The sequence below is a fragment of the Pleurodeles waltl genome, chromosome 7, assembly GCF_031143425.1.
Source record: "Pleurodeles waltl isolate 20211129_DDA chromosome 7, aPleWal1.hap1.20221129, whole genome shotgun sequence".
In the NCBI taxonomy this organism is placed as follows: Eukaryota; Metazoa; Chordata; class Amphibia; order Caudata; family Salamandridae; genus Pleurodeles; species Pleurodeles waltl.
The window spans coordinates 194,513,791-194,541,554 of NC_090446.1; the positions used below are offsets into that span (position 1 = coordinate 194,513,791).

At 42.8% G+C, this 27,764-nt stretch overlaps 1 protein-coding gene across 3 annotated transcripts in view; it reads right to left on the minus strand.

The window, feature by feature from the left end:
- Nucleotides 1–27,764, minus strand: part of HNF4A (hepatocyte nuclear factor 4 alpha) — a 558,778-nt gene that overhangs the window by 64,474 nt on the left and 466,540 nt on the right. The window contains exons 1-2 of one of the 3 annotated variants that reach the window (XM_069243561.1): nt 18,077–18,328; nt 1,441–1,615 (exon numbers count right to left, since the gene is read on the minus strand). In XM_069243561.1, the coding sequence (XP_069099662.1) occupies nt 1,441–1,615; nt 18,077–18,197 (296 nt within the window). In that variant the 5' untranslated portion in view covers nt 18,198–18,328. Of the gene's footprint in view, nt 1–1,440; nt 1,616–18,076; nt 18,329–27,764 lie in introns of those variants that run through there. The other 2 variants (XM_069243563.1, XM_069243562.1) reach the window with 2 other exon arrangements.

Here is a 27,764-nt window from a genome sequence, read left to right on the forward strand (position 1 = left end):
TACCCACCCTCGCCCCCACCCCCTATCAGCCACCCGAGTGCAACCCTTGAAATGGGAAATGAGCCTACTGTATATGTTCCGTCATTCAAGAAGAAGAACAAGTTACGTTCAGGTGCCTGACGATGATTGTTATTTACAAATTCAGTTTCAACTTTTTGAGGATTTGGCCTAGGGACACCCAAATACAAAAAGCTGTAAAAATTCCAATCAAGCTATGAGGTGAACATTTAAGCTTCCCGTGAAGGAAAGACATGAAACAGTTAATTGAACTCAAGTGATTCCAAATTTCTGGACAGTATTCAGGCAATGCTTGTAGGTTTTTTTGCAATACTATGGATAAACATGTATTTATTGATCAGTATATGATGAAGGATGTTTATAGATACATTTACTAGATTTTGTAAAGGCATGGGGAATATGTGCTAATTAATTTTTTGGGGGGGTTATTTGTGCATAAATGCCAGATAAATTATGAAAAACAAATGACTGAAAATTGGTAACAAATCATCTGAATTCATTTAATATTAAGAAAAGATGTTCTCTGTGACAATTTATTTTCATGTATCAGCGCAACAATTAAACTCTTACATTTATTTGTTTAGAATAAGCCTTCTTAATGCTTATTGATTGCCACTGTGGTTTAATTCATGACATAGACACAGATAGTGCTACCACCTTTACAGGTGGGCCCATAATCAACGTAAAAGTACTGTGCCTATCAATGCAGACCGAGCTGTTATTGTTACCAGTTGTCTTGGTGCTCATTGTCAGTAAGCCAATTCTGCATCAAATGACCCATTACTATTACCGCTCCGCAAGGTGGTGTTTCCTGCATTATTATTTCCTCGTCTTGATTTCACTCCGTAGAGCATTTGCACACCACTCGGGCACTCATTGACCCCACCCGTTTTGTGACTTATATGGGTACAACTAAATTATTGCTCAGTAAGTGAAGTGTGGCAAGAAAATGGTAGCAGCATGAGTACAGCTCAAAATGGTGGCAAAGCAGCCTACCAATCACCATACTCTATAATCATGCTGTGGGTGTTACACCGTTGATTGCTTGACCTCTACATAGGTCCCACATACAAGTTCAACTAAGACCCTCTCAGTTCAATAAAATCTTGTAACTTTTTCCATCTGCTGTGCAGCTGTACACTTTACTCTAGGCCGTAAGGGACACACTTTAATGCTTAACTTCTCACCTACGAATCATTGCTTGGAAGTATATTAGCTTAATTAGTTCAATGGAATCCAAACAAGGTTATCACACCCAGAAAGTATTTGGTGAACACTCAGAAGTCCAGGACTGGAGACTGTGACTGAAATAAGAACAAGAGAGGTAGTCACCCTGAACCATCTGTTTGTGGTACGGGACCCTTTCTGTGACTTTAAGTAATATCATAACTATTAATAACACAATTTAATATGCCATCTTACCTGCAGGAATACATGTGATTTTTTCTTACACTTCTTCTGAAGAAACCTTTGCAACCATCGCAACTCGCAGCGCCGTAATGTTTTCCAGTGGCCCGGTCTCCACATATTGCACATAAAGAACTGATGCCGATGTTGTTTGCATTGTTGATATGTGCTGCTTCAGATGGGGATGTATCTATAAAATACAAAAAATAATAAGATACTTGCAGACCTGGGTAAGTGACTGCTCTCTGCTCTAGCATGCAAGTCCAATTAGACATATAGATTCAGGTTTTACATCCCAACTTTCCCACCACAGATTTGTACTGTTGCACATTTACGGTTGTCTGGAAAAGTGCACACATTCTGTAGTGACCAAAGGCACATGCACAATTGCAAGGCATCTGCTATCCAGTGCATGACTTGGACAACCAGTTATTCAATAGAATGCGCGTTAGAAGCAGGTTTGTAGTCTTCATTTCCTTAAATCATCAGCGTTGTAGGAACGATTCTCATGGCGGGGCAAGTCTCCCAGAAAGGTGAGATTGGCTATCCAATTCCCTTCTAATTTCATATGAAGATAAGGAAGCATTGTGCCACATTACATTGAGGCCCTCCTTAGGTTTTGTTTGGATTTTGGTGGTTTATTATTGTACCTGTTAAACGATACGGGTTTATCACGTTTGGAGTGAGGTAAATAGCACCAATTATGAACTATTACCCTAAAGTGGCACATAATATGGCGATTCTAGTGCTTACCACTCCAAATTATGCTTGTCTTGGTGTTTATCAACATTTTTTCCCAAACACATTTCTTCAGGTTTGATCCACTGAAATATATCTAGGCAATTTAGGTTTTACCACACTCTCTATTGACCAGATGCAATAAAAACCTCGAAACTTATAATTCCTATTTGTGTGGTGGTTGGAGTTACTGAAAATATTAGAATCTATTGAGCCACTTCTAATGAAGCTCTTGGTAATAATATATATGCTCAGGTGGATCAATATGCATGTTTCTGAATCCCTCTATCATCGCAATGCTGTACAGACTTCAGTTTGGCAAAACAATCTATGAGTGCAGTATAACTTTAAAATGTTTAATGTTCATAACTCCACTGTTGTGTTTCTCTTTCAATGTGAGCGGATAGTAACCTTGACATACTCTGTCTAAAATGTCACCAAGCATGCTTTGCTATCACACTTGGGCCCTCATTACACAAGTTGTAACCGCCATGCGGCCTCCAATGCAGCCGCACTCTCGCGGTGGCCATTATGACAAACCGAGTTTCCGTCCGCCAGCCCAGCGGGGATGTCGGCCGCAACATGGGAGCCGGCTCCAAATGGAGCCGGCGGTGTTGCAGCCGTGCGACGGGTGCAGTTGCACGATGTGCTTTTCACCGTCTGCTGTGCAGACAGTGAAAGCTTTATGGGGCTGTGCCAGGGGGCCCCGCGACTCCCCTTTCCGCCAGCCTTTCCATGGCGGTTCCTACTGCCTTCAAAAGGCTGGCGGGAAGGGGACTCGTAATCCCCTGGGCAGCGCTGCCCTGGAGAATTAAATCCGCCGGGACCAATGTGGCGGAAAACCGCCGGTCCCAGCGGTGCGACCGCAGCACTTCCACCGTGGTCGCAATACGTGAGTTTGCACCACCAGCCTGTTGGCGGTGCAACCTCCAAAACAGCCCTGGCAGTCTTTGACCGCCACGGTTGTAATGAGGGCCTTGGTGTCTTCCACAACATACATGGCCTTGCTCTGTATAGCCCGTCATGAAGCTTGCTGTAAAACGTCCACCACAAAATATGCAATGCACTGGACAAACTAGCTCCACATAGGAAAAGGGAAAAAGGCTGAGCATTAAAACCAACAATAAATAGTAGATTGGTCAGGGTAAGCTTATCAAACTGAAAAGGATCGTCCAAAATCAGAACCACCAATGATTAGAGTTTATGAGGTACTATCATATCGTGATTAAGCAAGCCTGTAATTCCAAAAACATAACAACCAGCCTTTATTGTTGGTAGCCTAACATGTAAACTGTTATATTGTTCAATTCGTTGCCTTTCCTACAGACATTAAGAAAAGGAAACTGTGCAAATGCACTTTCCAACCACGCGTTCTGCAGCAAAGTAAATTGTCACACAGAGTAGACCAGTCCATGCACTCTGAACTGAAGCTTTTGATTTATTGTGGCAGATAGTTTAGCCTCATGACCTCTCCTGCTCTTCCGTGGTCATTTCTGTCTTCTGCATGACCTCTGCCGTCCTTTGGGTGACCTCTACTATCCCCTGCCTGAGCTCTCCTATCCACCTATTGGCAAGTTAAGTGAAACCAGTTAGGATGTCAGGTTTGGTCTTTTACCTCGGAAGTTTATTGTGTGCAACCTTGTCTTCTTAAAGAAGGTTGTGTAATCGAATGTGTTTATAGTACATTTGGAGAAGAGTGCTTGAAAGGCAATATTTGTATGCCCATTTTAGATCTTCATATTTAAATACCTGCTGACATTTTGTCACACATTCTTTTAACTACTCAGAGAAGTATTTATCTATTACTTCACGCTTTTCGCTGTTTGTCGTATAATTCCACCTTCTGTGGAGTCCTTACAATGCAAGGCGTGGAGAATTATTTTCCATAGAAAGAGTACACTCAACAATCACACTTATCATATTCCATTTTTTTATCTCATGGATGCATTGTTTTTGCTTTGTCGCCCTAAGTGGGAAGGGTATGCCCAGACGTGGGTCCCGTGCTTCCCATGCCACTGGATTCAAGCTAGCCTGGCTGATGAGGGGTGAAACCCCGAAACCGGTCCCAGGATGCTTGTTTCCGGTCCAGTGAGGACCTGGCTTGGCAGTTCGGTCTGGACTGTTCCCATGAGGAACAGGGTCAAGACTGATTTGCATATGGCTGGGTCCAAACTGGGGTGGCATGGTGAGCAAAAGAACGATGGATTAAACCCAGATCTATGACTGGGGGCGAGTGTTTGACAATGTTCAGCATTCCGTCCATCACTTGTTGTTTTTGCAAAAGACATACCACAGCCAGTATGAGGAATACATATAACACCAATACCATACCCAAACAACTGGCACCACCAGCATCACACTAATATCACCACAACCAGTACATCCTCCAGAACTACAAACACCAACACCAAAACCACTAACACCACCACAATACCACTACCGACCAAAACAGCAGTATTACCACCAGTGATAGCAACAATACCACAACCAATGCCACCACCAACACTACACCAATAGCATGCCCTTACTACCACCAAATCCACCACCACTGGCAAGGCCACCAATACCAATATCGTCACCAGTGCCTTCACTACAATTCCAACACCGATATTGCACCAGAATCAATCACACCAAAACTACCAGCAATATAACCAACAGTGCTACCACCACAATTATCAAGATCAATAGCATCAGCACCCATACTGCAAATGCCACCACTAATGCTACGAATATCACTCCATCAATACCACCCCCACTGCACCATTCCCATTATTCCCATTCCCAATATCACCACCACAAATACATCAATTCTATCACCACAAATACCACCATAAAAATGAACATCAACTCTGCCAATACCACAATCAATACCACCATCAGTGTCAATGGTGCTAGAAATAAAACCACCAATGCAAGCTTTGCCACCAGCACCAATACAAGCATCATCACCAATACCACTTTAACATCCCTACCACTTCTACCAAGCACAGGCAAAGGCAATAGGCCTGGCTTGAAAATACTATCATTTGGAAATTAATTTCTACATTCCTGTTTTTGCATGCAATGTCACAATAAAGCCATAGCTGGAATATTGATCACCCTTTACCTTCTCTTGTGTACTGCTTACTGGGGTTTGCCTGCCTCTTCTTTCATGATGCATGTGCATGTCATAAAAAGACCACTCAGAAGTCCTTTATGACATATTTTTGTGATGCTGTCCTCTTCAGATATGATAATTTGAATTCAAAGAGGCAAAGCACAAATTATGCCATTACATTCCGTTACCCCCTCCTGTTAGCCTGAATTGGAATCAGGGGTAGACGTCTCAGGATGTGGTTCCAGAACATCATTGTCAGAAAACCGTCCGACAGAAACATTATCCGCTAAATATTGTCTACAAACATAGATTGTTCTATTGGAGTGAATAATAGAAATTCTACACCTAATGTGTGAATAGATTTGTAAACAATATTAAGCACATGATCTCTATATCAGAGAATATTTCTTTATATGATATTCTGAACCTAACCTCAAGGCAGCAGCCCTCTAAAGTGGTTTTAGGTTCTCCTCATCCACAAATAAACATGGACTGGCCTTTTATTCCATCAGGCATTTCCCTGGTAGGCAGAAGCTCTTCATTTGCTACATGTGAGTGCAAGAGTTTTGTGGAGGTCCTTGACCCTGATACTAGTATTTTCCCTGTTGAGCATCTAAAAGAAGGCAGCTTTTGTGAAGTATTGGATTCCTTTATGGCCAAGCACAGACTCCTTTGTTGACAACTGTAAAGAAATGCCTCAATTTGCATGTTCACGCCCACATTTATTTTTTAACTGGTGCTGCTGTTTTTTTAGCTCTGAGAGTGCACTGAGACCTGCTAACCAGACCTCAATGCAGGTGTATTAACCACATGCAAAGTACATGTTGATTTGGCTACATCCAACTGGCAAGGCCGGGCTTACTTATAAGTTCCTAGTATATGTTATCCAGGGTACCCAGGGCATTTAAGACAGATTGTCAGCTCAGGGCTGCAACACTGGTTAAGCCACCCTTCATGTGACAAGGTACAAAATGGCTCCCAGCCTACCACTGAAGACTGGAAGGACAGTGATTTCATTGTCATTTTGACTTTGCCATTCAACCCAATGGCAAAGCCACCTTATCCCTTCACACTATATTTAAGTCTCCCCTAAGGAAGGCCTATGGAGTCCTCTGGCAGGGAGCTGTATTTTGTTAAGTAAGACATATATTTTCCGTTATGTCTTAACAGCAACTCTTCCACATTGACCTTTTGCTCTCGGTAACGTTGGTAGCCCTATTGGCTAACACAGCTTTACCGGGTGGCTTTCCAACCCAGCTACGTTTTGACTGGGACTACCAAACTGGGTTATGTAAGGTATCAAATTAATTATGACATTAAATGTGACCTGAAGGCCAGGTTGAAATTGATGTCACTATTAAAGGTAGGCAACTTCCAAAAGTTGCCACTCTGTGCTCTGCTCATCCAGTAGCCTTACAGTGGCACACACACACACACACACACACACACACACACACAGACACAGACAGCTTTCTGACTGCCTGCAACACATGTGAACGACTCCCAGGCTCAGGAACAAAGGCAGTGTTGCAGCAGTGAAGTGTCACCTCCTCTGCTAGGATGGCCACTCAGGGGGCTTACCCAGAGGAGAATTTCAAAGGGGAAGCTGCCCTTGATGGGCCACCTGGCCCAACACCCCTAAGTAGTATACCTTTGTCCCTGTAGGCAGCACGGAGACAGGGCTAGAGAGGGGAAACTGACCCTCAAACCTGTTTTATCAAGGCTGTGTAGTCCTCATGTAGCCACTTCTCCAGGGTGGGCTACCAAGCTCTTGACAACCAAGGACAGTTTGTGCCATCTTGAAAGGGGCAAGAATGTGTCATTTTGAAATAGCCAGATGTCACCCATCACAGGAATTTCATCACTAGGTAGGATTGGACCTAGTAGCCCATTGACGAGTGACCGCATGGTCCCCTCAGGGCAATCTCCTGGGTGAAATGTAGCACCCTGGCATCCTGACCCTCAGATCACACTGGAATTGGAGAGAGGAATAAAAAAGGACTGCTCAGCTGCCCTTAATCCACACAAAGAGAGGCTTGCATGCTTGGAAGGACTGCACATACTGCACTTTGTGCTACTAAAGATTGTACTGTGCTTATGGCTCCTGACTTGGGGAAATGTTGATTCCTGACATCCAACAATAGCAGTGACTCCAATGATCACTTGGCTAATCTCCTGGATTCAGCTCCAGGGACACAAGAGCTGAAGCTGCCCAAGTCACAAAGTTGGTTGCCACTGCAGAAGTTTTGCTGCTACCAGTGGGTGGGCACCCCAGAGGAGAAATCTGAGATAGCCAAAACCTGCACCCACGTCTGCTGTCCCTGGGTGTGCTATCCAGGACTGGATCCATTGTACCCAAGGGACACTAGCCCTGCCAACAGACTTTGCTCCAACTGAGGTGCAGACTGACCGGTAGCCCAGAACTGGCTGGTAAGCTCCTGCAAAGTAGAGGACCTTGAGGGACCATGACCTCTGTACCTCTGTGGCCAAGTTCTCCCCACTTCACCCAGGGTCCAAGGAATCACTACAAAGGCACCCCCGTCAACCGCACTGCAACCAGCGCATCCATTGAGCATCTTTTTGCCTGCATCCCTTAGCTTGAGGACCACTCTATTGATGTCTATGGTGGTCATCTTGTAAAGTTTGGATCTTGCTTTAAAAATGCTCTGGTAGGCAGGTAAATTTCCAAAGTATCCTTTCTGGCACCCTAGACCTCTGTGCTGCTGGAATGGTCACCCAACACAGACTGGAATTGTCAAACGAACTTTTACAAACTTTTCGAAGGTTTCCAAACTTTTTGTTGGCCAATTCTTGTTTGCGGTTGACACAAAAGTTATTTATCACTTCTAAAATATGTATTTCGGGAATCCTTATGTGGATTTAGATGCTTAAGGTCTCTAAAAATGTATAAAAACCTAGTCTATTTTTATAAATTGGTATCCTATTTCTTTCATGTTGTGTGACTTTCTCATTCTGTTGTTTGGTGCTGTTACGTGCTTTACACAATGTTCATATACTAAGTCTTATTGCTCACAGACACAGCTACCCAGTGCTGAGCTTAAGGTTAGGTGAATGTACCTGACTGAACCCAAAATGGTATCTGCAAGTGTACTGCACGGTAAGGCCTACCAGTCATACCATATAGCTCACCCGAATCCTCAAAGCAACTATGGGGGTCATTTTGACCCCGGCGGGCGGCGGTTGCCGCCCGCCTGGAGGGAACCGCCATATGGCCGCTCCGCGGTCAAAAGACCGCGGAGGCCATTCTGGCTTTCCCGCTGGGCTGGCGGGCGACCGCCAGAAGGCCGCCCGCCAGCCCAGCGGGAAACCCCTCCCCACGAGGAAGCCGGCTCCGAATGGAGCCGGCGGAGTGGGCATGTGCGACGGGTGCAGTTTGCACCCGTCGCGTATTTCAGTGTCTGCTAGGCAGACACTGAAATACACAGTGGGGCCCTCTTACGGGGGCCCCTGCCGTGCCCATGCCATTGGCATGGGCACGGCAGGGGCCCACAGGGGCCCCGCAGCACCCCCTACCGCCATCCTGTTCCTGGCAGGCGAACCGCCAGGAACAGGATGGCGGTAGGGGGTGTCAGAATCCCCCATGGCGGCGCAGCCAGCTGCGCCGCCATGGGGGATTCCAAGGGCAGCGATAAACCGGCGGGAGACCGCCGGTTTACCCTTTCTGGCCGCGGCAGAACCGCCGCGGTCAGAATGCCCTTTGGAGCACCGCCGGTCTGTCGGCGGTGCTCCCGTGGCCGGTGACCCTGGCGGTCACCGGCCGCCAGGGTCTGAATCAGGCCCTATATGTCTTGTTGATCTCAGAAGAATTAGCTCCAGAGGGTGTGTTTGATACTCTTCTCCTGATGAATACCCAGTTCAATAACTCAATCCTTCACATGCCGAAACCTTGACCCACATATCATTATATGACTGTACTGTTTAATCTACGAGTGAGGAATATTTTGAATTCACTGTTTTCTGACTGCATCTCAAGATTGTACTTGCCAGAACCAGGCTATTTGTTTCTTGAATTTTAATACTCCATTTTCACCTTCACGGATAGTGCACTACTACCGAAATAATTCATATTTGGAACATCCGCCATGCATATATGTATGTTACGTGTAATGTATGACTCAACAGAATTTTCACTCTATGTGAAAAACTTGATATGAGTGTGCTTGCCTTTTATTATTTGAGATGAGGAAGACATTCTTAAGCCTCTCAATGAATAGTTTTTTAACTTTATATATAATAATTCCTACAGAATCACTGTTATATATTAATTTCATCAGGCATTTCCCCCATAGGAGGGTGCCACTGGATGCCGGTTTTAAAAGACCAGGCTGCTGGAGCCTTTGTCTCTTCCCCCAGCTCCCCAAGGTTAATTAATCAGGCACAGGGTGCATTCGAAAGAGAGAAAGAGAGAAAGAAGGGGAGCCTGAGAGACGAAAGAGAGATGAGTGAGTAGAGAAAGAGAAAATAAAGTGATGGAAAGTGAAGGAGGGGCGTTGGGTTGAGCATTTTCTCCAGGCCTGCTTCTAGTTCCCAGTCCGGCCCTGGCTTATGATGCACCACCGACCTCAACAAACTGAATGACAGCAGCAGTAGAGTGTCCATTGCTTCTGCCAAGTCTGGGCTAATAATAACCACTTGCAATCCACTACTCTTCAGGACTGGACCCTTCAGACCCCGGGCCACCCCCTCTGAAAAGTGTGGTTATGATCAGTAGGTCTTCCATGAGTGTTACTGCCACGGGAATGGCTCAGCATAGGACAACTTCAGCCCAGACACATTTGTCAAGACCACACTCCTGAATGCCAGTGATCCATGCACTGAAACCTGGTATTGTACCAGAGCTCACCAGGACTCTTCGTACATACATTGTCCTGGTTGCAGTTCCTAATGACAGGCGGTTTCACAGAATTTTAGATTGAGCTTTTAGTGGCCTGAGTTTGCTGTGCAAACACAAATTGTACCGCTAAGATATTTAATACACCTTTGCATTTCTTTTTGTGATTTGTACATGAATTAGGCAGAAGGCAAATTCCAACTTGCTTGTTTCCTGGACAGGGATTTCAGGACACATTTTTTCACTGCTCGAAGAATAATTGGGATTTCTATCTCGTTAAAAAGCAGTCGTTCGTTTTATGTGCTCCTTTTTTCATGAAAATGTAATTCAAAACATGTGAGCAAGAAATCTTCATGGTACCTTGACGATGTAATCAATATTTCTTCACATTCTAAATTAGTTACTTTTGATTTTTTTTTTTTATTACAAATATGTGTGCAGTGGTCCCATCCAAAGTATATGTTCTCGCTGCAGTTTTATTCAAAGCGATAAGGGAAACCTGAACCATGATAAAGGCATTTTATTCTTTCCTTGGTTTTTATTTCAGTGAGAGAAAACATAATACATTTTTCACTGTGTGGTCTATTTTTATTAATTGCAGTGTGAAGGGTTTCATCAGCAATTGTGGAGAATCTCATTGAAACCTTGCTTTAAAAATCTCGCTACAGGCAACTTTAGCTGTGTGAAAAGACATCAAGTCGCTTCCAAACACAACCCCATACACCTCAGCAAAGAACATATAACATACACATACAAACAGAAAGGGGATTTGGGCCAGGCTCCTTCAGTCATTGCCTTGTTTGGGTGGGCTAACATTTTTTGACATTGGTTCCATGGGCTTTGGATCACGTTTTGGATCAGTCCACGATACTTTTGTATTCTTACATTTGACCAGTGACTGAAATGAAAAATTAGAAGTGCAGGTACTCTGTACCAGAGTACCCTATTATGTCTGAGAAGTGCTGGTACTCTCCAATTAAAAGTATTACGTTTTTCTTCAGAGGTGCAGGTACTCTCCCTCTAAAAATAAAAAAGTGGCGGTACTCAGTACCAGACAGTCCCGGCCCATTTAAAGCACTGCATTTGACACACGTGATTAGAAGCATAAAGTAGTTCTTTCACAGTGAGACACAAGAGCCTCAGGTGTGAGTGGGAATGTGTGTGCCTGTCACCCACGGTACAAGGAGCACCCCTTGGTATCCTGCTACCCCTCTCATAGCCCGAGGCACATGGTGCTGCCCTTTTGCAATTCTGTGCACTTGGCAGTAGCAGACTCGTAATAGCCCAGACTGCGAAGGTGCCCCAGAGCAACCTTAAGTTTATGAAATAAAGCTCCAATTAAGCATAAACAGGGCAACTGGAATTATGTGATTCTGTGGCCGCATCTTTTAAGGCATAACTATGGATTTGCTACATAATCCATAATTTGCTTTATAATCTGCAGATTTTAACAAAAAACATTTGTTTCTAGCTCAGACGGATCAAAAGTTACCAAAAACGTGGCAACGCGTTTGTGCGCAAACGAAGGCCCTCTGCAAAGGTTAACTGCTCATCTTTCAGTTGATTATTTCTGTTTTTTGTTGTTAAACTGGTACTAATGGGATTAAATCTTTGCCCAGATAGTGTTACCATTTGTAAAAATGGCAAAATAATGAAGTAGTAGTATAGAGAATGTGCTGCATTATGCTGCATAATTTGCCTTTTTTTGCCACATAGTTTAGTCAACCCTGCCACATAATGTTGTGCTCCTTTGGTGCATAATTCCAGTTGCTCTGAACATATAGCACAATACTCCCTGAGACACGACAGACAAATGTGATGTAACACAATTCATGGGACGCTGTAGCACATTCAGAAGGTACTTAACCTTTGAAAACACCATTCTCGGGTGCAAAATGACTCGTACTAAGCGTGCTGTGGTTCAAAAAGCATTGTACTCAACAGTGCATCTTCATTTATCAGAGGCTTCATTATGGCATATCCCCAGTCCTTATTTTGAATGATTTCGTTGATTCTTATGCCTACATAACATGCTTTTAAAACCTGTTTCTAAAACATGGTGAATCCAGCAGGAAACGGATGGAAATGTAGTCGGGGTATCATTGCCAATCTCCTTGGAATGGCCTGTCACTGATTGGCTTTTGGGCAGCGTAGCTTGGGCCTGTCCGTCAGTGTTACACAGAGTCTCTCTGTCCATATCTTGCAGTGTCTGGCTTTGAGTAACTGCGTGTATCTCTCAGTGTCAATACCTGTTCATAAGTATTTTTCTATCTGTGCCTGTGAATATCTCAACGGATTTCCGTGACTGTCCCTGTCTCCCGGTGCCACTCACAGAAAATTCGTAAGAGTACCCGAATTTGAGCAACAGTGTTTGTCTCTCAGATGCTGTCTGTATCATTGTGTTGAACGATCAGTGTCTGTCAGTAGCAGTGTCAGAACAAGCGCCTTTCATGTCAAAGACAGCCATCGTTCTTGGCTGTCAGTGTCAGTGTGATTCAATGTGCTTGCACGTTTCTCAATGCATGTATCTGGCAGTGTGTGTGACTGGCTGCTGTCCCCTTGTCAGTCTGCTGTATTGGGCAGTGTCTGCTTCCGTCTGTCAATGTATGCTCTATGGTGTCAGCATTTTAGATTCTGTGTCCTTTTGTAAGGGGGGGCAGTGCCTCTCAAAAACCTTTCTATGGGTATCTCTTTGGGAGTGTCTGAGACATCCTGTGTCAGTTTACGAGTGTTTCTGAGCATCTGCTTGTGCCTGTATGAGCAGGGCCGACTTTAGTGCCCAATGCAACGTTTTTTTGGGCGCCCCCCAATCTCACCATGACCACCCCCTCGGATACCACCCACCAAATGTGCCACTCATCTCTCCATAGCCCTTTTCACATACATTCGTTTTAAAGCGGGTGTAAAGCCTGACTTTACTAATCACCTCAGTTGTCCATATAGAATACAGACCTATTCTTTGCAGCAGGCATGTTAACCCTCTAAGCTACTTAGCGAGTCAAAGCTGCAGCTAGGCAAAGCTCCAATCTCTCTCTCCCTGGCGGGAACATTAATCGCAATAGGTATCTTGACTTTTTAAATCACAAATTTCGCAAGTACTTGCTAAATACTGCACCCGGTGCGGCCGCACCGCTCGCACCCGCCTACAACCGGCCTTGTGTATGAGTATCTGTATGTACGTGCCTTCTGGTGCCAAAGATTGTCTATATCAGTCTAGGAACGTCTTTCTGTCAGGGCCTGTCTGCGGTGTCTGTCTGAGTGTCGGTGTTACAGTGCCTTTCAGTGATATTCACATACCACACCCGGAATAAGTTGCCAGTGTCAATTACTGCCCTTGTAGTCCGTACAAGAGCGGGTGTGTCTTTGAGGCGCTGTGTGTCAGTCTATCAGAGTTGTTCTCTGTCAGACCGCACCTATTTGTGAGTATCTGGCTTTGAGAATCACTAGCAGTGTCTGTCAGTTCCTGCCATGGGTGTCTGTGAGCAGAGTGACGCCGCTGTCTTTATACCAGTGTCTACCAGGGGCCGTGTGATAAAGTATCAGTGGCTGTGCTTGTCTAATGGTTAGCACCTGTTTCTGCCTGTCATGTCAGGTTCTGGCTGGCAGTGTCTTCCTCTGCCTGACACTGTCTCCGTTTGGCAGTGCACGTATTTTTCTGTTGGTGTCTGTCCGTCAGTCTCTGCAAGTGACAGCCGTTTCCTGTAGATCCTAAAATGGCCTCACGTATTTGACTGTGAGTGTATATGAGTGCCTGAGAGACTGTGAGTGAGAGAGTGCCTCTTAATGAGTTCATGTTTGTGATTTCCTGGGAGAGTTTCTGTGTGTCTGTGAGTCTCTTAGACTCTCTTGTGTTTGCCTATGGACGCCCTTCTCTAGTATATGAACGTCGAGAGGACATTGTCGTTCGTTTCTGTCTTCGACTGTTTTCTGTGGCTGTCTGCCTCTTTTAATCCAGTAGTGCTGGTCTTTTGGTGGGTACAGGGACTGTTATTTGTTATACAGTGGGGTCTTGGCACTCCTGCTAGAACGATTCAGCTTTAAGCTTTTTTTGCATGCCACTGTTATGTGACAATTGTGTTCAACTAAAGTTAACCAACTACAACACAAAGAATGAATTAAATTAAAGATACGTTCTGGAAAACGGTGCCCCTGAGGTGCCATGCGACAGGCAGAACTTAAGTTTTCTGAGTGTTTCACAAATAAATAATAAATAAATGGACCTATGTCCCACCTAAGCACCAGTCTGGTGAGAATTGTTTCACTCACTTCAGGGAAAAACTCTCCGGCAGAGAGCTCTGTGTGAAATCAAGCTTCGGGTTTCTTTCACAGGTCCCAAAAGCACGAATCTTGAACCAGCAAACACCACGTTTCACAAAATCAACAATATCATGTACCAAACGAGATTAGACATTTTGGGGAGAATTTCTCCGGAATCTCAAAAGAAATGGTACCCTCTGTTTTTCAATGTAATCTAAATAGACATATTGAGGCAGGAGTGTACACGACAGACACATGCTAGCAATACATACACACTCCTGTCGACCCTCTGCCTGTCTTTACATGTTTTCATGTTTAAACAAAAAGTAATTAGGGATTTTGCTGTGTGTGAGAGACTACGTCCCTTTGAACGCTCGGACCGAAGGAAAACGTGTTGAATGATGAAAATGTCTATTAAAGTTTTAAAGGAACGCTTATGCTGCAAGCACTAAGGGGCTGATTTAAGAGGGCCTAGCTCCTCCTTGCGCCACTTTAGCATAATATTTGAATGCTAATGTGGCCCAAGGCGGCCAAAATCGCCACACCAAATGTACAAAGTGGCGCAATGCATGCATTGCGCCACTTTGTAACCCTTCGTGCTACATTATGCCTGCGCCAGGCATAATGCATGCAAAGGGGACGTTCCTCCATTACGGGAGCTGAAAAAATGACGCAAAGAAGTATACGAGATTTCTTTGCGTCATTTATTTCAGCACTTTGAATGCCTACTCAGAGCAGGCGTAAAAAGGAGGCACACCATTGTTTACAATGGGCCTCAATGGGCTTTGCAGGATTAGCGTCAATATTTTTGACTCAAATCCTGCAAAACTCTGAACTAGAGTCAAAAATTATAATGCTAATTCTATAACTACCGCCATGGTGTGCCGTATCTTAGATATGGTGCACAGATGGTGGCGTTCGGGCCACACTAAGGGGCGCAAGAAAAGTGGCGCTGCACTGGGTGTAGCGCTACTTTTCTTAAATCTGGCCCATAAGCCCAGATTTGAGAGAGCCTAGAGCCACTTTAGCGCCGCCTTACTGTCATTTGGTTTGATGCTAAGGCAGCACTAAGGTGACATTTTCCCAGCACCATATTTACAAAGTGGTGCAATGCATACATTGTTCCACTTTGTAAAGCTTTGCGGTACATTATGCCTGCGCCAGGCATAATGTATGCAATGGGGGCGTTCCCCTGTTAGGAGGGCCGAAAAAATGGCGCAAGGAAATCTAACAGATTTCTTGCATCATTTTTTTTGGCACTTTTAAAGCCTGTTTAGAGCACGCTATTGTTTACAATGGGCCCTATGTACTCTGCAGGAGTAGCGCCAACATTTTGGTGCTACTCCTCCAGAGTACACCAATAGCGTCATAAAAAAACAACGCTATTGCCCTCTATCCTGCACACATGGCGGCAAAGGACGTAAGGCACTTTTCTTAAATATGCCCTTTAATGCCTGCTCAGAGCAGGCGTTAAAAGGGGACACACCATTGTTGACAATGGGCCCCTATGTACTGTTCAGGGTTACCTCCAACATTGTGGCGCTAACCCTGAACTGTACATCAATAGCGTCCTGCGCCACGGTGCGCTGTATCTTAGACACGGCGCACACATGGTGGAGGTAGGGGGGCATAAGGGGTGCAAGGAAAGCGTCGCCGCACTGGGTGCAGCACCACTTTCATTAAATCTGCCCCTAGGTGTCCGCAGTGGCTCAGTCCCCCCACATCCTATTTCAGTTCATGAAGCTGCTTTACAGCTGAGCTGCTAGGAGTGGCAGAGTACTGGTAGTAACTCCTGCGTGAAAATGAAAGTCACCTATGCTGCTGGGAAACATTTGTGATTTAACTACTGTGTTAACCTCATAAATGGCTTACCTATTCTACGGGGGGCCTCGAAGGCTGCAAACGTAAGATTCGGAGATGTAACAACTGGATGCTTCGCATCACTGAGTTATCTCGCAAAGTAAACAGCCAGTGTGACATTTACACATACACTGGGACACCCAACACTACTTATTGTGGGAAATGTAAAAAAGAAGCATTAGCGACTCAGATCAAAAATAACAGACGTTTTTTCTACAGCTAAGCTGGCACATATAGGAGACATGTATTGCTCTCGCGCTGCTTGTACCACGCACGTCACACCGTATTATCATTTACTGTCAAAATGTTCTACCGAATAAGCACAGCACACTTTTTTAATTCGTGGATAACAATATCCATTCTAATTGTCAGTCGATTCAATGTATTCAGCGTATATTTTTAATGTGTTCCTTAAATATACAACGAATGTCTTCAATTTATATTTAATCTTGTAATTACGTGATTGATTCATTCTTATTAAATAATCGTTATTTCAACATTCAACGCGTTTCGGGGTTCCGTTGCCCCTTCTTCAGGATAAAAGATGTTCGGAGCAATCATTATTATTTCCCAACTCAGTACTACTTATTTTAGCTACCTGAGAAGAATGACAGGCTCAATGGGCCCGGTTAGGATATATGAACCAGTCATTCGTATCTAATAAGCTGATCACAACAGAGAGGTGTGTAAAGGCTTGAAAGAACTTACTGACATTCCTAGAAATTTTTTTATAACATCACCATATCATTAGTTCACAAATAGTTATATAAACATTCCGCACACTATGTACTAAGACTATTGACTGTGTAAGCACATAACTTGACTACTTAGAAGAGCGTAAAATATAGTCAGGGTTCGGTATTCGAATACCGGTCCAGATGACTTCACCGCTGTCAGTGGATTTTTGAGTTAACATTTTGGCGTACATAGTTTGCCCCGATGCCAATGCAATCGTGCACCAACACTTCCACGATATCTGGATCGTCTAACCACTGTAAAATGCAAAGGTATTGCACGTGTATGTTCGTGCAAATATGTTTAAAAAAGTGAAACCTCAATAGAACAATCTATGGAATCTGGAAATGTTGGGACAACATTACTCTAATTTATTATTCAGTTTAACGCAAACATTTTGGATCACGATTGTGAACTGTTGCATCAGTGTAATATAGGTCATCTCCCACTTTAACGATTTTTGCCACAAAGAAGTACATAGGTCTGTATTTAGTTCTAACATGTACACTCATCGAGATGTTCTTTAGTTGCGGAACAAAACTAAATTAGAAAGTTGAGGTTGTTCCTATGCAACACAAATACACCCCGAAATTAGCACTTTGATAATAATTTTAAAATAAAAAAAAACAGTTCTAATACAGGATGTAAAGCAACATGGGAAAATAGCAAACTGCCTTTTTCACCCAGTACGGGTATCTTAACATCTTAGCACAGCCCTATAGAATACACTTCTTCTGATTTTCAGAATACCTTCGATAATTTGTGGCCTGTCCCTTAAGATGTCAAAGTTAACTGTTAATTTATATGATGTCTAAGACATTACACGTCTTTAACTTTGTGAACGCTACAGACATATTCATGATTCCACCATAATAAAAACAAACCAAATAAATATTTAAAAAAATACTAGCCTGGGAAATTGGCAGTTCAGATGGCAATCCATTCCTTAACTTATGTAAGACAATGTAAATGTGCTGATTTAAAATAAATAGGCGAAATCTGCAACATAGTAAGAAGTGACCTGAAGTGATCCAAAGGGGACACAGAGGTTTACAAACTTTTAAAAACTGAAATAATAGCAAGTAAAGTTATGCTGAAGCACAAAGACTTACCGTTGCCCATGGCTAATACTTGCATGTTTTCGAACTCTAGAGTGGTGTAGGCTGGGTCTAAGGCCTCGCTGTAGTCTGCCATCTCCATGTCTAGCAGGGCTTTCGAAAGCCGCATTATCATCAGCAAACAGCGGCCAGGTCCCAGTCAGTCCCTTGTTTGAGGTTATTGGCCCTCAAAAACTCCACTGCCTCCGCTCTGGCCCGTCCCCTCTCTGCTGTCCTTAATTTTAGAGGTTCCTCTGGCAGGATTAGTTTAGCTTCAAGGCCTATACTCTCTCGGCTCAGGGGTGGAGGCCTGGGCGAGTTAATGTTTAATCACTCCTCCGGTTGATGTACACTGCAAATACTCTTTTAAGGTAGAGCTGCACTGATTTTGTTGACTGTTTATTACATAATTGCACACACTTTGCCAGTTTCCGCTACTGCGTAGGTCAGTGCCCGCCTGGCACAGTTATGTTTCTTTTAAAGAGCATTTAAATAGAGACATGGGGCTTTTGACCCCGCACTTCATTGTTTGCTGCTAGCAAGGGCCATCTTCAAGGCAGCACAACCGAGACAATCTTCCACCATCGCCACAATGGAAAGTGATGCCACACGAGGGCAAGTTAAACAATCATTATAGTCTTGGATCCTGAGGTTATCTTTAGTTAATTAGCATTTTTGTTCAGCACTGCAGCCAGTGGTATAGCAAGAGTGCTGTGGGCCCCACTACAAAAAAGGAAAACGGGCCTGTTCGCTCCCCCAGTTTGGTGGTCAAAGACATGCATAAATGGGGTTTAGATCACCCCCACAAACCACGCCCTAGTGTCATTTCACCTAAATACTTAACTTGTACTAGTGGTTGCCGGTATGAGGCACTGGCTCTAATCTTCTGGGAACCAAAAAGTTTTATCATCAGGCTTTGTCCAAAGCAAAACAAAGGAAGGCAGAAAGGGGTGAAAAATAGGAGAAATAAAAAGACGGGACATTATGACAAACACTGAAAATAAGAATGACAAACAACCTGAACGAATGAGATGGTGAGACAAGAGTTTCAGGTGTAGAAGAAAGGCAGGAGATGGAATCAAGACCAGGCAGCCATGGTATTCTGCAACTGTGACATTCCATGGCACCGATGGCAGGCTCCAAGCAACAACTTCGGGCTCCAGCAATTATTATTATTTTTCTACAAGTACTGCAACACCTGCATGTTGGTGTTTAATGTCTACCATATCTGAGTGCGTGTTTCCTTTTGTGACTGTCATTTATTTTTCCAGCACTAGTGTTTTCCTACAATTTTTTGCTATTTTAATCAACCTACTGCGTTTCCGGTAAATGTTTATATATATATATATATATATATATATATATATATATATATTTTTTTTTTTTGCTAGGGTGCCCATGACTGAAGCAGGTCCAAGGAGTCACTACTAAATGCGTTGCCAGCCCCGTCCTCCTATAGCAGTGCTGACCCCGGTACTAAAAGTGAAGGAACAGGAAAAGATCTCCGACTCCATCTCTTTTCTCTTTCCAATTTAATGGAGTGCTAGAAGGAACTTCTCTGTTTACTTCAAACAAAACACCGGAAAAGATCTCATCAGAGAGTGGGTACTCTCGTGATACAGCTTCAGAAGTTACCTTAGTTACAGATCAAGGTGGCGAAACAGTGCTTTATCCCCTAGAAGAAAGAATGGTCATGCACCCCTGCCCACCTAAAAGGCTCTTCTCTGGCTTCGTGAAGGAAAGAGTCAAATTGAAAGTTATCTGCAGTCTTCAGAAGGTTTTTTGGTGGATAAAACAACCTTCATTTGGAAACTGGCACACCGATGCCATTTTCTAAGAACCATATATTGAGTCACTTCTTTCTACTTCCATCAGAACGAGGAGAGGTGGGAAAGCTAAGGGGAAGGAATCTAAAAGCTAAGTGACTTAACACACCTCAAAAGTGAGTTAACAACTGTTGAGGATGTTTTGAAGAAAAAGTATTTGATCCATACTGTGTTGATCGAAACCACTGACTCCTTCTTTTGAATCGACCTGGTCCTTTTCATCCACCATGATGACATGAACGGGCACTTGGGATATTCCCTTGGATCGGATATTCCTAACCATTTGCACCTTCATATTAGTTACCAAGCCCCCCAACACAAAGCTTTCTAGTCAGTCCCCCTTCTATGCATGGGACCAACGTTACTATCACCAAGATTCACAAACCTCTCTTCTGTTTCTGTATGGCTCCCGGGTGACCCAACGACAGAACAGTGTAAGACTAGAAAGCTATTGAAATTCTTATGGTTTATTTTTAATACCAAGAATGATGATTCTGGCTAATCACTGAATCTTCCTGAGCTGCAACAAATAAAAAAAACTGTATTGTTCCAAACGGTGGTTAACAGTGCTCTTCCTTTCTCATTTTATTTTGTCATCTAAATCCCACACACATATTGCCTAACATAGAGCACCTCGTGTTGTAGGTGCTTATGGTAATCCGCGGTGGCTTAGTGATCATGACATTAGAGTGTAGAACCAAAAGAAATTCAAGCTGTAATTCTCAGGGTCTTGAGTTGTATGGTGAAATCACCCAGCTCTAAATCCTAACATTGTCAGGAACGCAAATGAACTTGCCCAAGAGTGATGACCTTGTGCCCTATCACACAACCACATTCTTTTTTAGGGCTGGATGCACAAGAGCACTGTTAGAGAGCAAGACCAGAAAATACTTCATTCAGCTCTCTAGCTGCATAACATCCCATCACGTCCCTAAGGCCAGCCAGCCAATGACAGGTCATCATGTTCACACAATAATTGTCAGTACAGAATCTGCAACACCATCAATAAATATGGAGAGCCATAAGCCACATTATAGGCCTTGTGCTGACAGCCACACTGCGTGTTTGCATGCAGGGCCAGCTATAGTGGAGCAGTAACAGATCTGCATGGGTCAGACCAAGTTCAGGAGTCAGAAATTGAGTCATCCAGATTCAGATGAGATATATATGTGAACCACGCCTTCATTCATTGGGTATGAGTTTGTCTGTTTGTGTGCACACATGTGTATGCATGTGTGGGTGTGTGATTCTGTGGATCAGCTTATGTGTGGGTGTCTGTAAATATGTGGGAGTATACATGGCATATATAGTGACTGTCAGACTGGGACTGTTGCTCCTTACTGACTCTAGGCCTGACAACCTGGTCCACCCATGAAATAATTTGTTGTAGCATATGAAGCCATCACTAGCATGAATAGGTAACGCTTTTGAATATTATTGGTAATTTCCGGCATGCTGTAAAGATCCTTGGCATGATGGTGCAAACTCTAAGCATATTGTGTCTCTGCACAATGGAATTATTTCTGGATTCCCTTGCCTTCCATAAAGCTGACACTAATAACAGTCATTATTGGCATATTGTGGGCATCCTTGGCAGGGTGATACACATTAATGGCATAATGTTGACAAACCTTTCCTTTTTGTAGGAGTCTTTGGAGCCGGTCCCTTCAATAACAGTGTCCTCTCATATTAGGTCCCATACCTTACATTTTGTGATGATTATTGATGTAACATTTGCCATCCCTGGTATAATGGTAGAATACCTACTGTTTGACACGACCCTGTTAGCAGAGTAAGCCACCAAAATTTTGCCTTCATGCTCCTGTTTTCTAAACCCATTTTTGTTAGCTTGTAGGACTCTACTCATTTTACCACTGCTAACCAGTGCTGAAATGCTTATGCCTTCTATTTTAAACATGGTAAAATTGGCTTACACCCAATTGGCACCTGTAATTTATTAGTAGATCCCTGGTAAAGTGGACCTACATATACCCAGGGCCTGTGAATTAAATGCTTCTAGTAGTCCTGCAGCACGAATGGTGCCACCCATTTAAATAGCACTGTGTGTGCAGTTCACAATGCAATTTTGACCTGGCAAAATAAACCTTTTGGCAGGCCTAAACCTTCCTTTTTTAATACATGTAAGTCCTCCCTGGGTTAGGCCCTAAATAGCTTGTAAAGGAGGGTGTAGTTTTATATGTCCTGTTAGGGAAAACTCTTACACTTGTTTTTCAGGACTGTAGGGCCTACCTCTCCCATGGGATAACACTGGGTTACTTTATTACATTTATTAAGTGTTATCTTTCAATTGGGAGCAAATAGGAATGTTGAGTTTTATGTCTAAAGAATTGTAATTTTAAACCCTCTTTAATGGTAAAGTAGGATTTTGAGTCATAATTTTGAAAATATCACTTTTAGAAAGTTGGCACTTCCGTGTCCCAATCATTTGATTGGGGTGGAACAGTCACCTACCACAAATGCACGTCACAAAAACTCTGCTTGAGCACACTCTCAAAGGCTTTCTCACTAGTCTTTTGTTCCTCCAGATAAGCTGGGACCACGCAGGGAAGCAGGAAATTCCAAACACCTCTGGGGTGGGACCCTCTAGAACCTTCTCTTACTTCAAAACCGGCACCAATAATAAATAGTCAACCCTCAGACCCAACTCTTCAGCACACATCTGGGCTTGTAGAAGATTCAGAAGAAGGCCTGCTGCCCCACTGCCTGAGTAAGAGGCGCTGGACCTGGATCATGAGCCCATGACCTCCAGCATGACTACAAGTGTTAGTTGGCTGTTTACCTGACTCGAGCCCCAGGGACAGAACCTCCAACCACCTTGAACCAAGCACCTTGACTCTGCCAGCTGTGAGGCCTACCCCATTTGGTACACCCCAGTCCTGGAGCCTCTGAAGTGGGCCTGAAGGTGCTCTACCAGCCTAGCTGTGGTCTTTTGGGCAGAGCCAAAGCAGGGCAACACATCTCCGCATCATAAGTGCAGCTACACGATGCATCCTCGACGTTGGACCCCACAGTTTTTCAGAACCGCACCTGAGTGGCGCATCCTCAGTGCGGGACCCCACATTGCAAGCCTGCGCCTCCTTTGATCCACTGCTGTGCGATGCATCCTCAATGAAGGACTTCACATTGAAGTCTTGCAGCTCTCCGGAATTGCTGCTGCCCAATGCATTCTCGATCAAGGATCTAGTATCTCAGCCCGCAACACATTGAAACTTCTGCTGCTCAATGCATCCTCAATGCAGAACCTCGTAAGGCTCGCAACCCAGTACTTTTCTTCAGTGTGCTGAGCTTGGTCCCTGTATCTGGCCCACGCTCCATCGTGGCCAGCATGAACTTATGACTTTGTCCTGGTCTGGCTCAACTTGATAACCTCAGTTGGTGCTTTGCGCTTTTAAGCACTGTTTTTACTTAAATCTTTAAAATTGCATATCATCGGTTTTATTAATTGGATTTTTGCTGTTTTAGTGTCAAATAACATTCAATTCTTCCTATATGTTTTCCAAAATGAGAAGCTTGTACTTGACAGTTAAATATATCTGTTTTCAAAAGTGGACAAGTTGATTCTGCGGGACATCATTCTTGCAACTCTAAAATATATTTAAATTAGATTCAGCCAAAAGGAACCAAATCAGATCCAAACAGCAGTAAATATACTTCAGCTCGGAGCTAGAGTAAGTCCTGCATCACACATGATTGACCACTGATACTGCAGCACTCTCCCTTATAAATCAATTGAAGTAGGGGGTTAAATAAAACCCCACATGAAATAATGTTAAATTAAATTACATTATTACAAATAGTTAAAGATATAAATGCCTTCAATTTAATCTTTAAAAAGACTTGTAAAAATAAAACATATTTACTATTCAATTTTAAAATATTTGAACAAACGTGTTTGAATTTAAGGATAATATAACATTCTTTTTATCAAAATTTAATTAAACTACTTTTAATGAATTCTATGAACCACTTTTAAAAACTATTAATACATAATATGAAATATAATTTCTTTACTTTAGATGAGACTTAAACTTTAAATTAATTTTAAATTTGAATTGAAAACAATGAATATTCAATTTAAAATATTTAAATGTGTAAATAAAAACAATATTTATTCTGATTTCAGTTAACAGTGCTGTAGCATTTTCTTGTATTTTATTCCACATTTAAATAAAATATTAAACATTTGCTTAAATTAATATTTAACATAATAATATTTTTAGAAATGTTTCTAATTTTAATTTTAAGAAACTGTTCCCTGTGCCTTATTCTGTACCACAGAGAGATCTGATCTTCCTATGGTAAAGTATTTGGAAAATTAAAAACAAAATATATTTATCATTTTAACAATTTAAAATAACTTAATTAACATTTTTACATTCCTATGTAGTTTTATTTTGCCACTACATTGACTGATCTATATTGGAGGGTTTTGCTTATCAGTGGTTGGCTATGTGTGGTGCTGGACTGACGATTGCTCCTTTTTGGCTCTTGTAACTAATTTGACTTCGGGTGACCCCTACCCTTGTCCTGACAGTGGAGCCAGTTAAGTCTACACTTTTTATTAACCTTGCATTTGTGAGTGACTAATAGGCAAAATCAGTAAAGTTCTGCAAAAGACTTGCATGTGTAAATTTCTCACAAATGTAAGGTGTCTTTGTGAACAGCCTCTCATCCAGACCCAAAATCCAGATGTTCATTTCATGTTATGGATTGTGCAATAGCAGAGTGCTATGTGGCATGCACTAATCACAGAACTGAACTGTGGATATTACATGCAAAGATTGGTCTGTATTAGCATTACTATGTGTGGTTTCATTCCTGTGATAGCACTGTGTGACAGCATTCAACACTGACTTCTGTTGGTAGAGAAGGGGGGTTAGAAAGAAATTCTTCAGCGGCAGAAGATCATGGGTCCTAACAAAATTGAGCAAATACATCAGAATAGTCTGTTTATTGTGATGAAATTGTGTCACCGTTTTAGGAATAAACTCAGACGAAGTACCCTTAGGACTAAATTGTGTTTGCCATATGATTTATGTGATCCTTATTCAGAAGTGATTAGACAAGAGAGAAATCGACAAAACCATTGGGATAGCAATGTCAAAAATTGAAAGTAGTTTTTATAAATGCTTATCTACTGTATTTGTTAGGGTAAGGATTGATCACTGATCATAATTTCTGAAGGAATTTTGACTTGTTTCATTTGTATATAAATGTGTTATCATAGCAACCATAAGGATATTATTTAGCATGTTTATGGAGCAAATCAGGAAATTAATTTTATCAATACTAATAAATTGAGGCAAATTATTTATGATACTTAGCTTGGTTTCGAAAAGCCCACAGTCATTATTAATCCTACATTCATCTCTCCTTCTGGGATCCAAATATTTTACTTTTGAGTTCTGCACTCCCTATCGGCATCCTGAACATTGTTCTTCAATCTCCCAATTTGTTCTCACTTCTTCTCTTCTTCTTCTCCTTTCAGCATTTTTGCTCCCCCCACACCTTCCAATCTATGACCACTGATTGCAGGGAGGGTCTGAAAGCAATTTGAAGTACCTCTTTCCACTTTGTAAACTCTCCCTAGGAATTGATGCTTTCATTGGTCTCTTCTCATGGGAGCACTATTATTTCTGAACCTGCTACATTGTATACATCACAGGATTTACCACTCCTAATCCAGTGAATCTGTGATGCTGCAGGGGAAGGCCTAACATCTCTAGTGATAAAACACCAACCATAGCAGAGAGTCGGAATCCCATCTGATGTATCCCATGGACAAAAAGGAGCCCTATGTTTTTCCTTTTTTAAGTTTAGCAAGTGAAGTTTATTGAACAGAAGAGAGAAAAACAGTAAAATCAGTTCACATTATGATCAAGTAACAATATAACAAATGCAATTTAGTAGTAGATAAATAGTATAATATAGTAGGAATTCATATGTGAACATAGAAAGGAAGATGACAATAGGAAAAAGGGGGTGATGGGGGCATGAATGTTTTATGCAATTAAAGGCAATTTAAACTTTGAACAGTCGAAATTTGAACTTTGTAAATTATAAGCAACAAGAAAGCGATAAAATAACACATTACCATTGGTAAAGAACAGGTAAGTGAATAATGAATTTAAGGAGATTCAGATGCAGTGTATTCATTAAAGTAGAGGAATCTAAGAAATTTGTTGTTGGAGACCAAATATTATTTCTCTTGATAGCAAGAGACGTTGGGGTAACATAAACTCTGCTAGTATATGGTCGTACGAGCACCGTACCACCATGCTTGAAATTATATATTAAGAGCAGTTTTCCAATGTTTAGTGATTTGTTGAAATGCAACAGCAATTAGTAAATTGACAAGGTGTTCTTTGCAGCGACAATCCAGCAGTCAGAAAGGCTGCCTAAAAAATAAATTGGTAAAGGAAAACGGAATGTGTGTATGAAATATGGAATTCATTTGCTTCCAAATTTGTAACCAAAATTTAGTTTTCGGGCATTAACAAAACGTGTTTAATTTCTGAAACAAAAAACATTGCAAGACCAACAGGATGAGCAAATAGTGGGCCTAAATTTCTGTAAGGAAACTGGAGTGATGAGGAGACGATTATAAATGGAAAATAGAGTTTGAGTAGTGTTGACAGCATGAGAGGTTTGAGGGATTTTGAGCCATATTTTATTGCATAAATATGGAAAAATAAGTGTGTAAATCTGCTTCCCATTGTAATTCCAGCTTTGTTTATTTTCTGATATCAGGGGAAGAAGTACTGTGTGCATAAATGTGGGAAGCTGTAGGTGTCGTCAGTAATCGTTGTGGAGAGTGAACGGAGGAAGGGGAAATAGTAAGTTGGCAAGGTGAAAGATATGTATTATAAATAGATGAGATCAGGGATTGAAATTTATTTTTATACGGATTAGGAAAATGAAAGGAAGATTGCGCTTGTGAAAAGGAAAGAGGAGAGCCATTGTGAAATAATTGATGTGTCCATATTAAGGCTCTCATTATGATATTGGCAGTAAAAACTGCCTATCGCCACGACAACGGCCGGCAAAAGACCGTCACTGCGGCTACCAGCCGTCCTCCGTATTATGACCACAGTCGGATTTCCGCCACAAGAATGGCAGAATGCCGGCAGATGGTGGTAATGTGGTGCTGCAGCCACCAGCAGCACCATGCCAGTAGACCACCGCCAGCCGTATTATGACCCAAATATGGCTTGGCGGTATTCTGCTGGCGGACGCTGCTGCTGGTAGCAGCGCCATGTCCCATCTCCTGCCGGAGGACCCACTGCACACAGGTAAGTGGGTGCTCCGACAGGGGAGGGGCGGGGGGTGTTGTGTGTGGGTGTGTGTGTGAATGTGCGTGCGTGTATGCCGGTGTGTGTTTCGTGTTGAATGTGTGTGCATGTATGGAGGTATGAGTGCGTGTATATTGTGCTCCGTGAATGCGTGTCTGTGTGTATGTATGATAAGTGTGTGCAGATGTGTGTGTGAATGGATGTATGCATGCGTGGATGCATGTGGGAATGGGTGCATGCGTGCGTGTGTGTGTGTGTGAAGGGGGCTTGAATGTAGGGGGCATTGGAGAGGAAGAGGGGGTGCAGGGGCATCTGGACAAGGGGGTGGGGACGACATCTATCAGTGACAGCGAAGGTATCCCTGTCACTGATAGTGCTGAGGAAGCCACGGAAACCATGGTGGTAGGCGGGGTCATTATCCCGCAGGCGGTCCAGTGACAGCCGCCATGGTGGTCAGTGTGGTTCGTTGGCAGTTTGGCTTCAGCCAAACCACCAGTGTCATAATATGGTGGAAAGTACCACCAGCCTGTTGGCAGTGATTTCCACCATATTACCACCAACCAC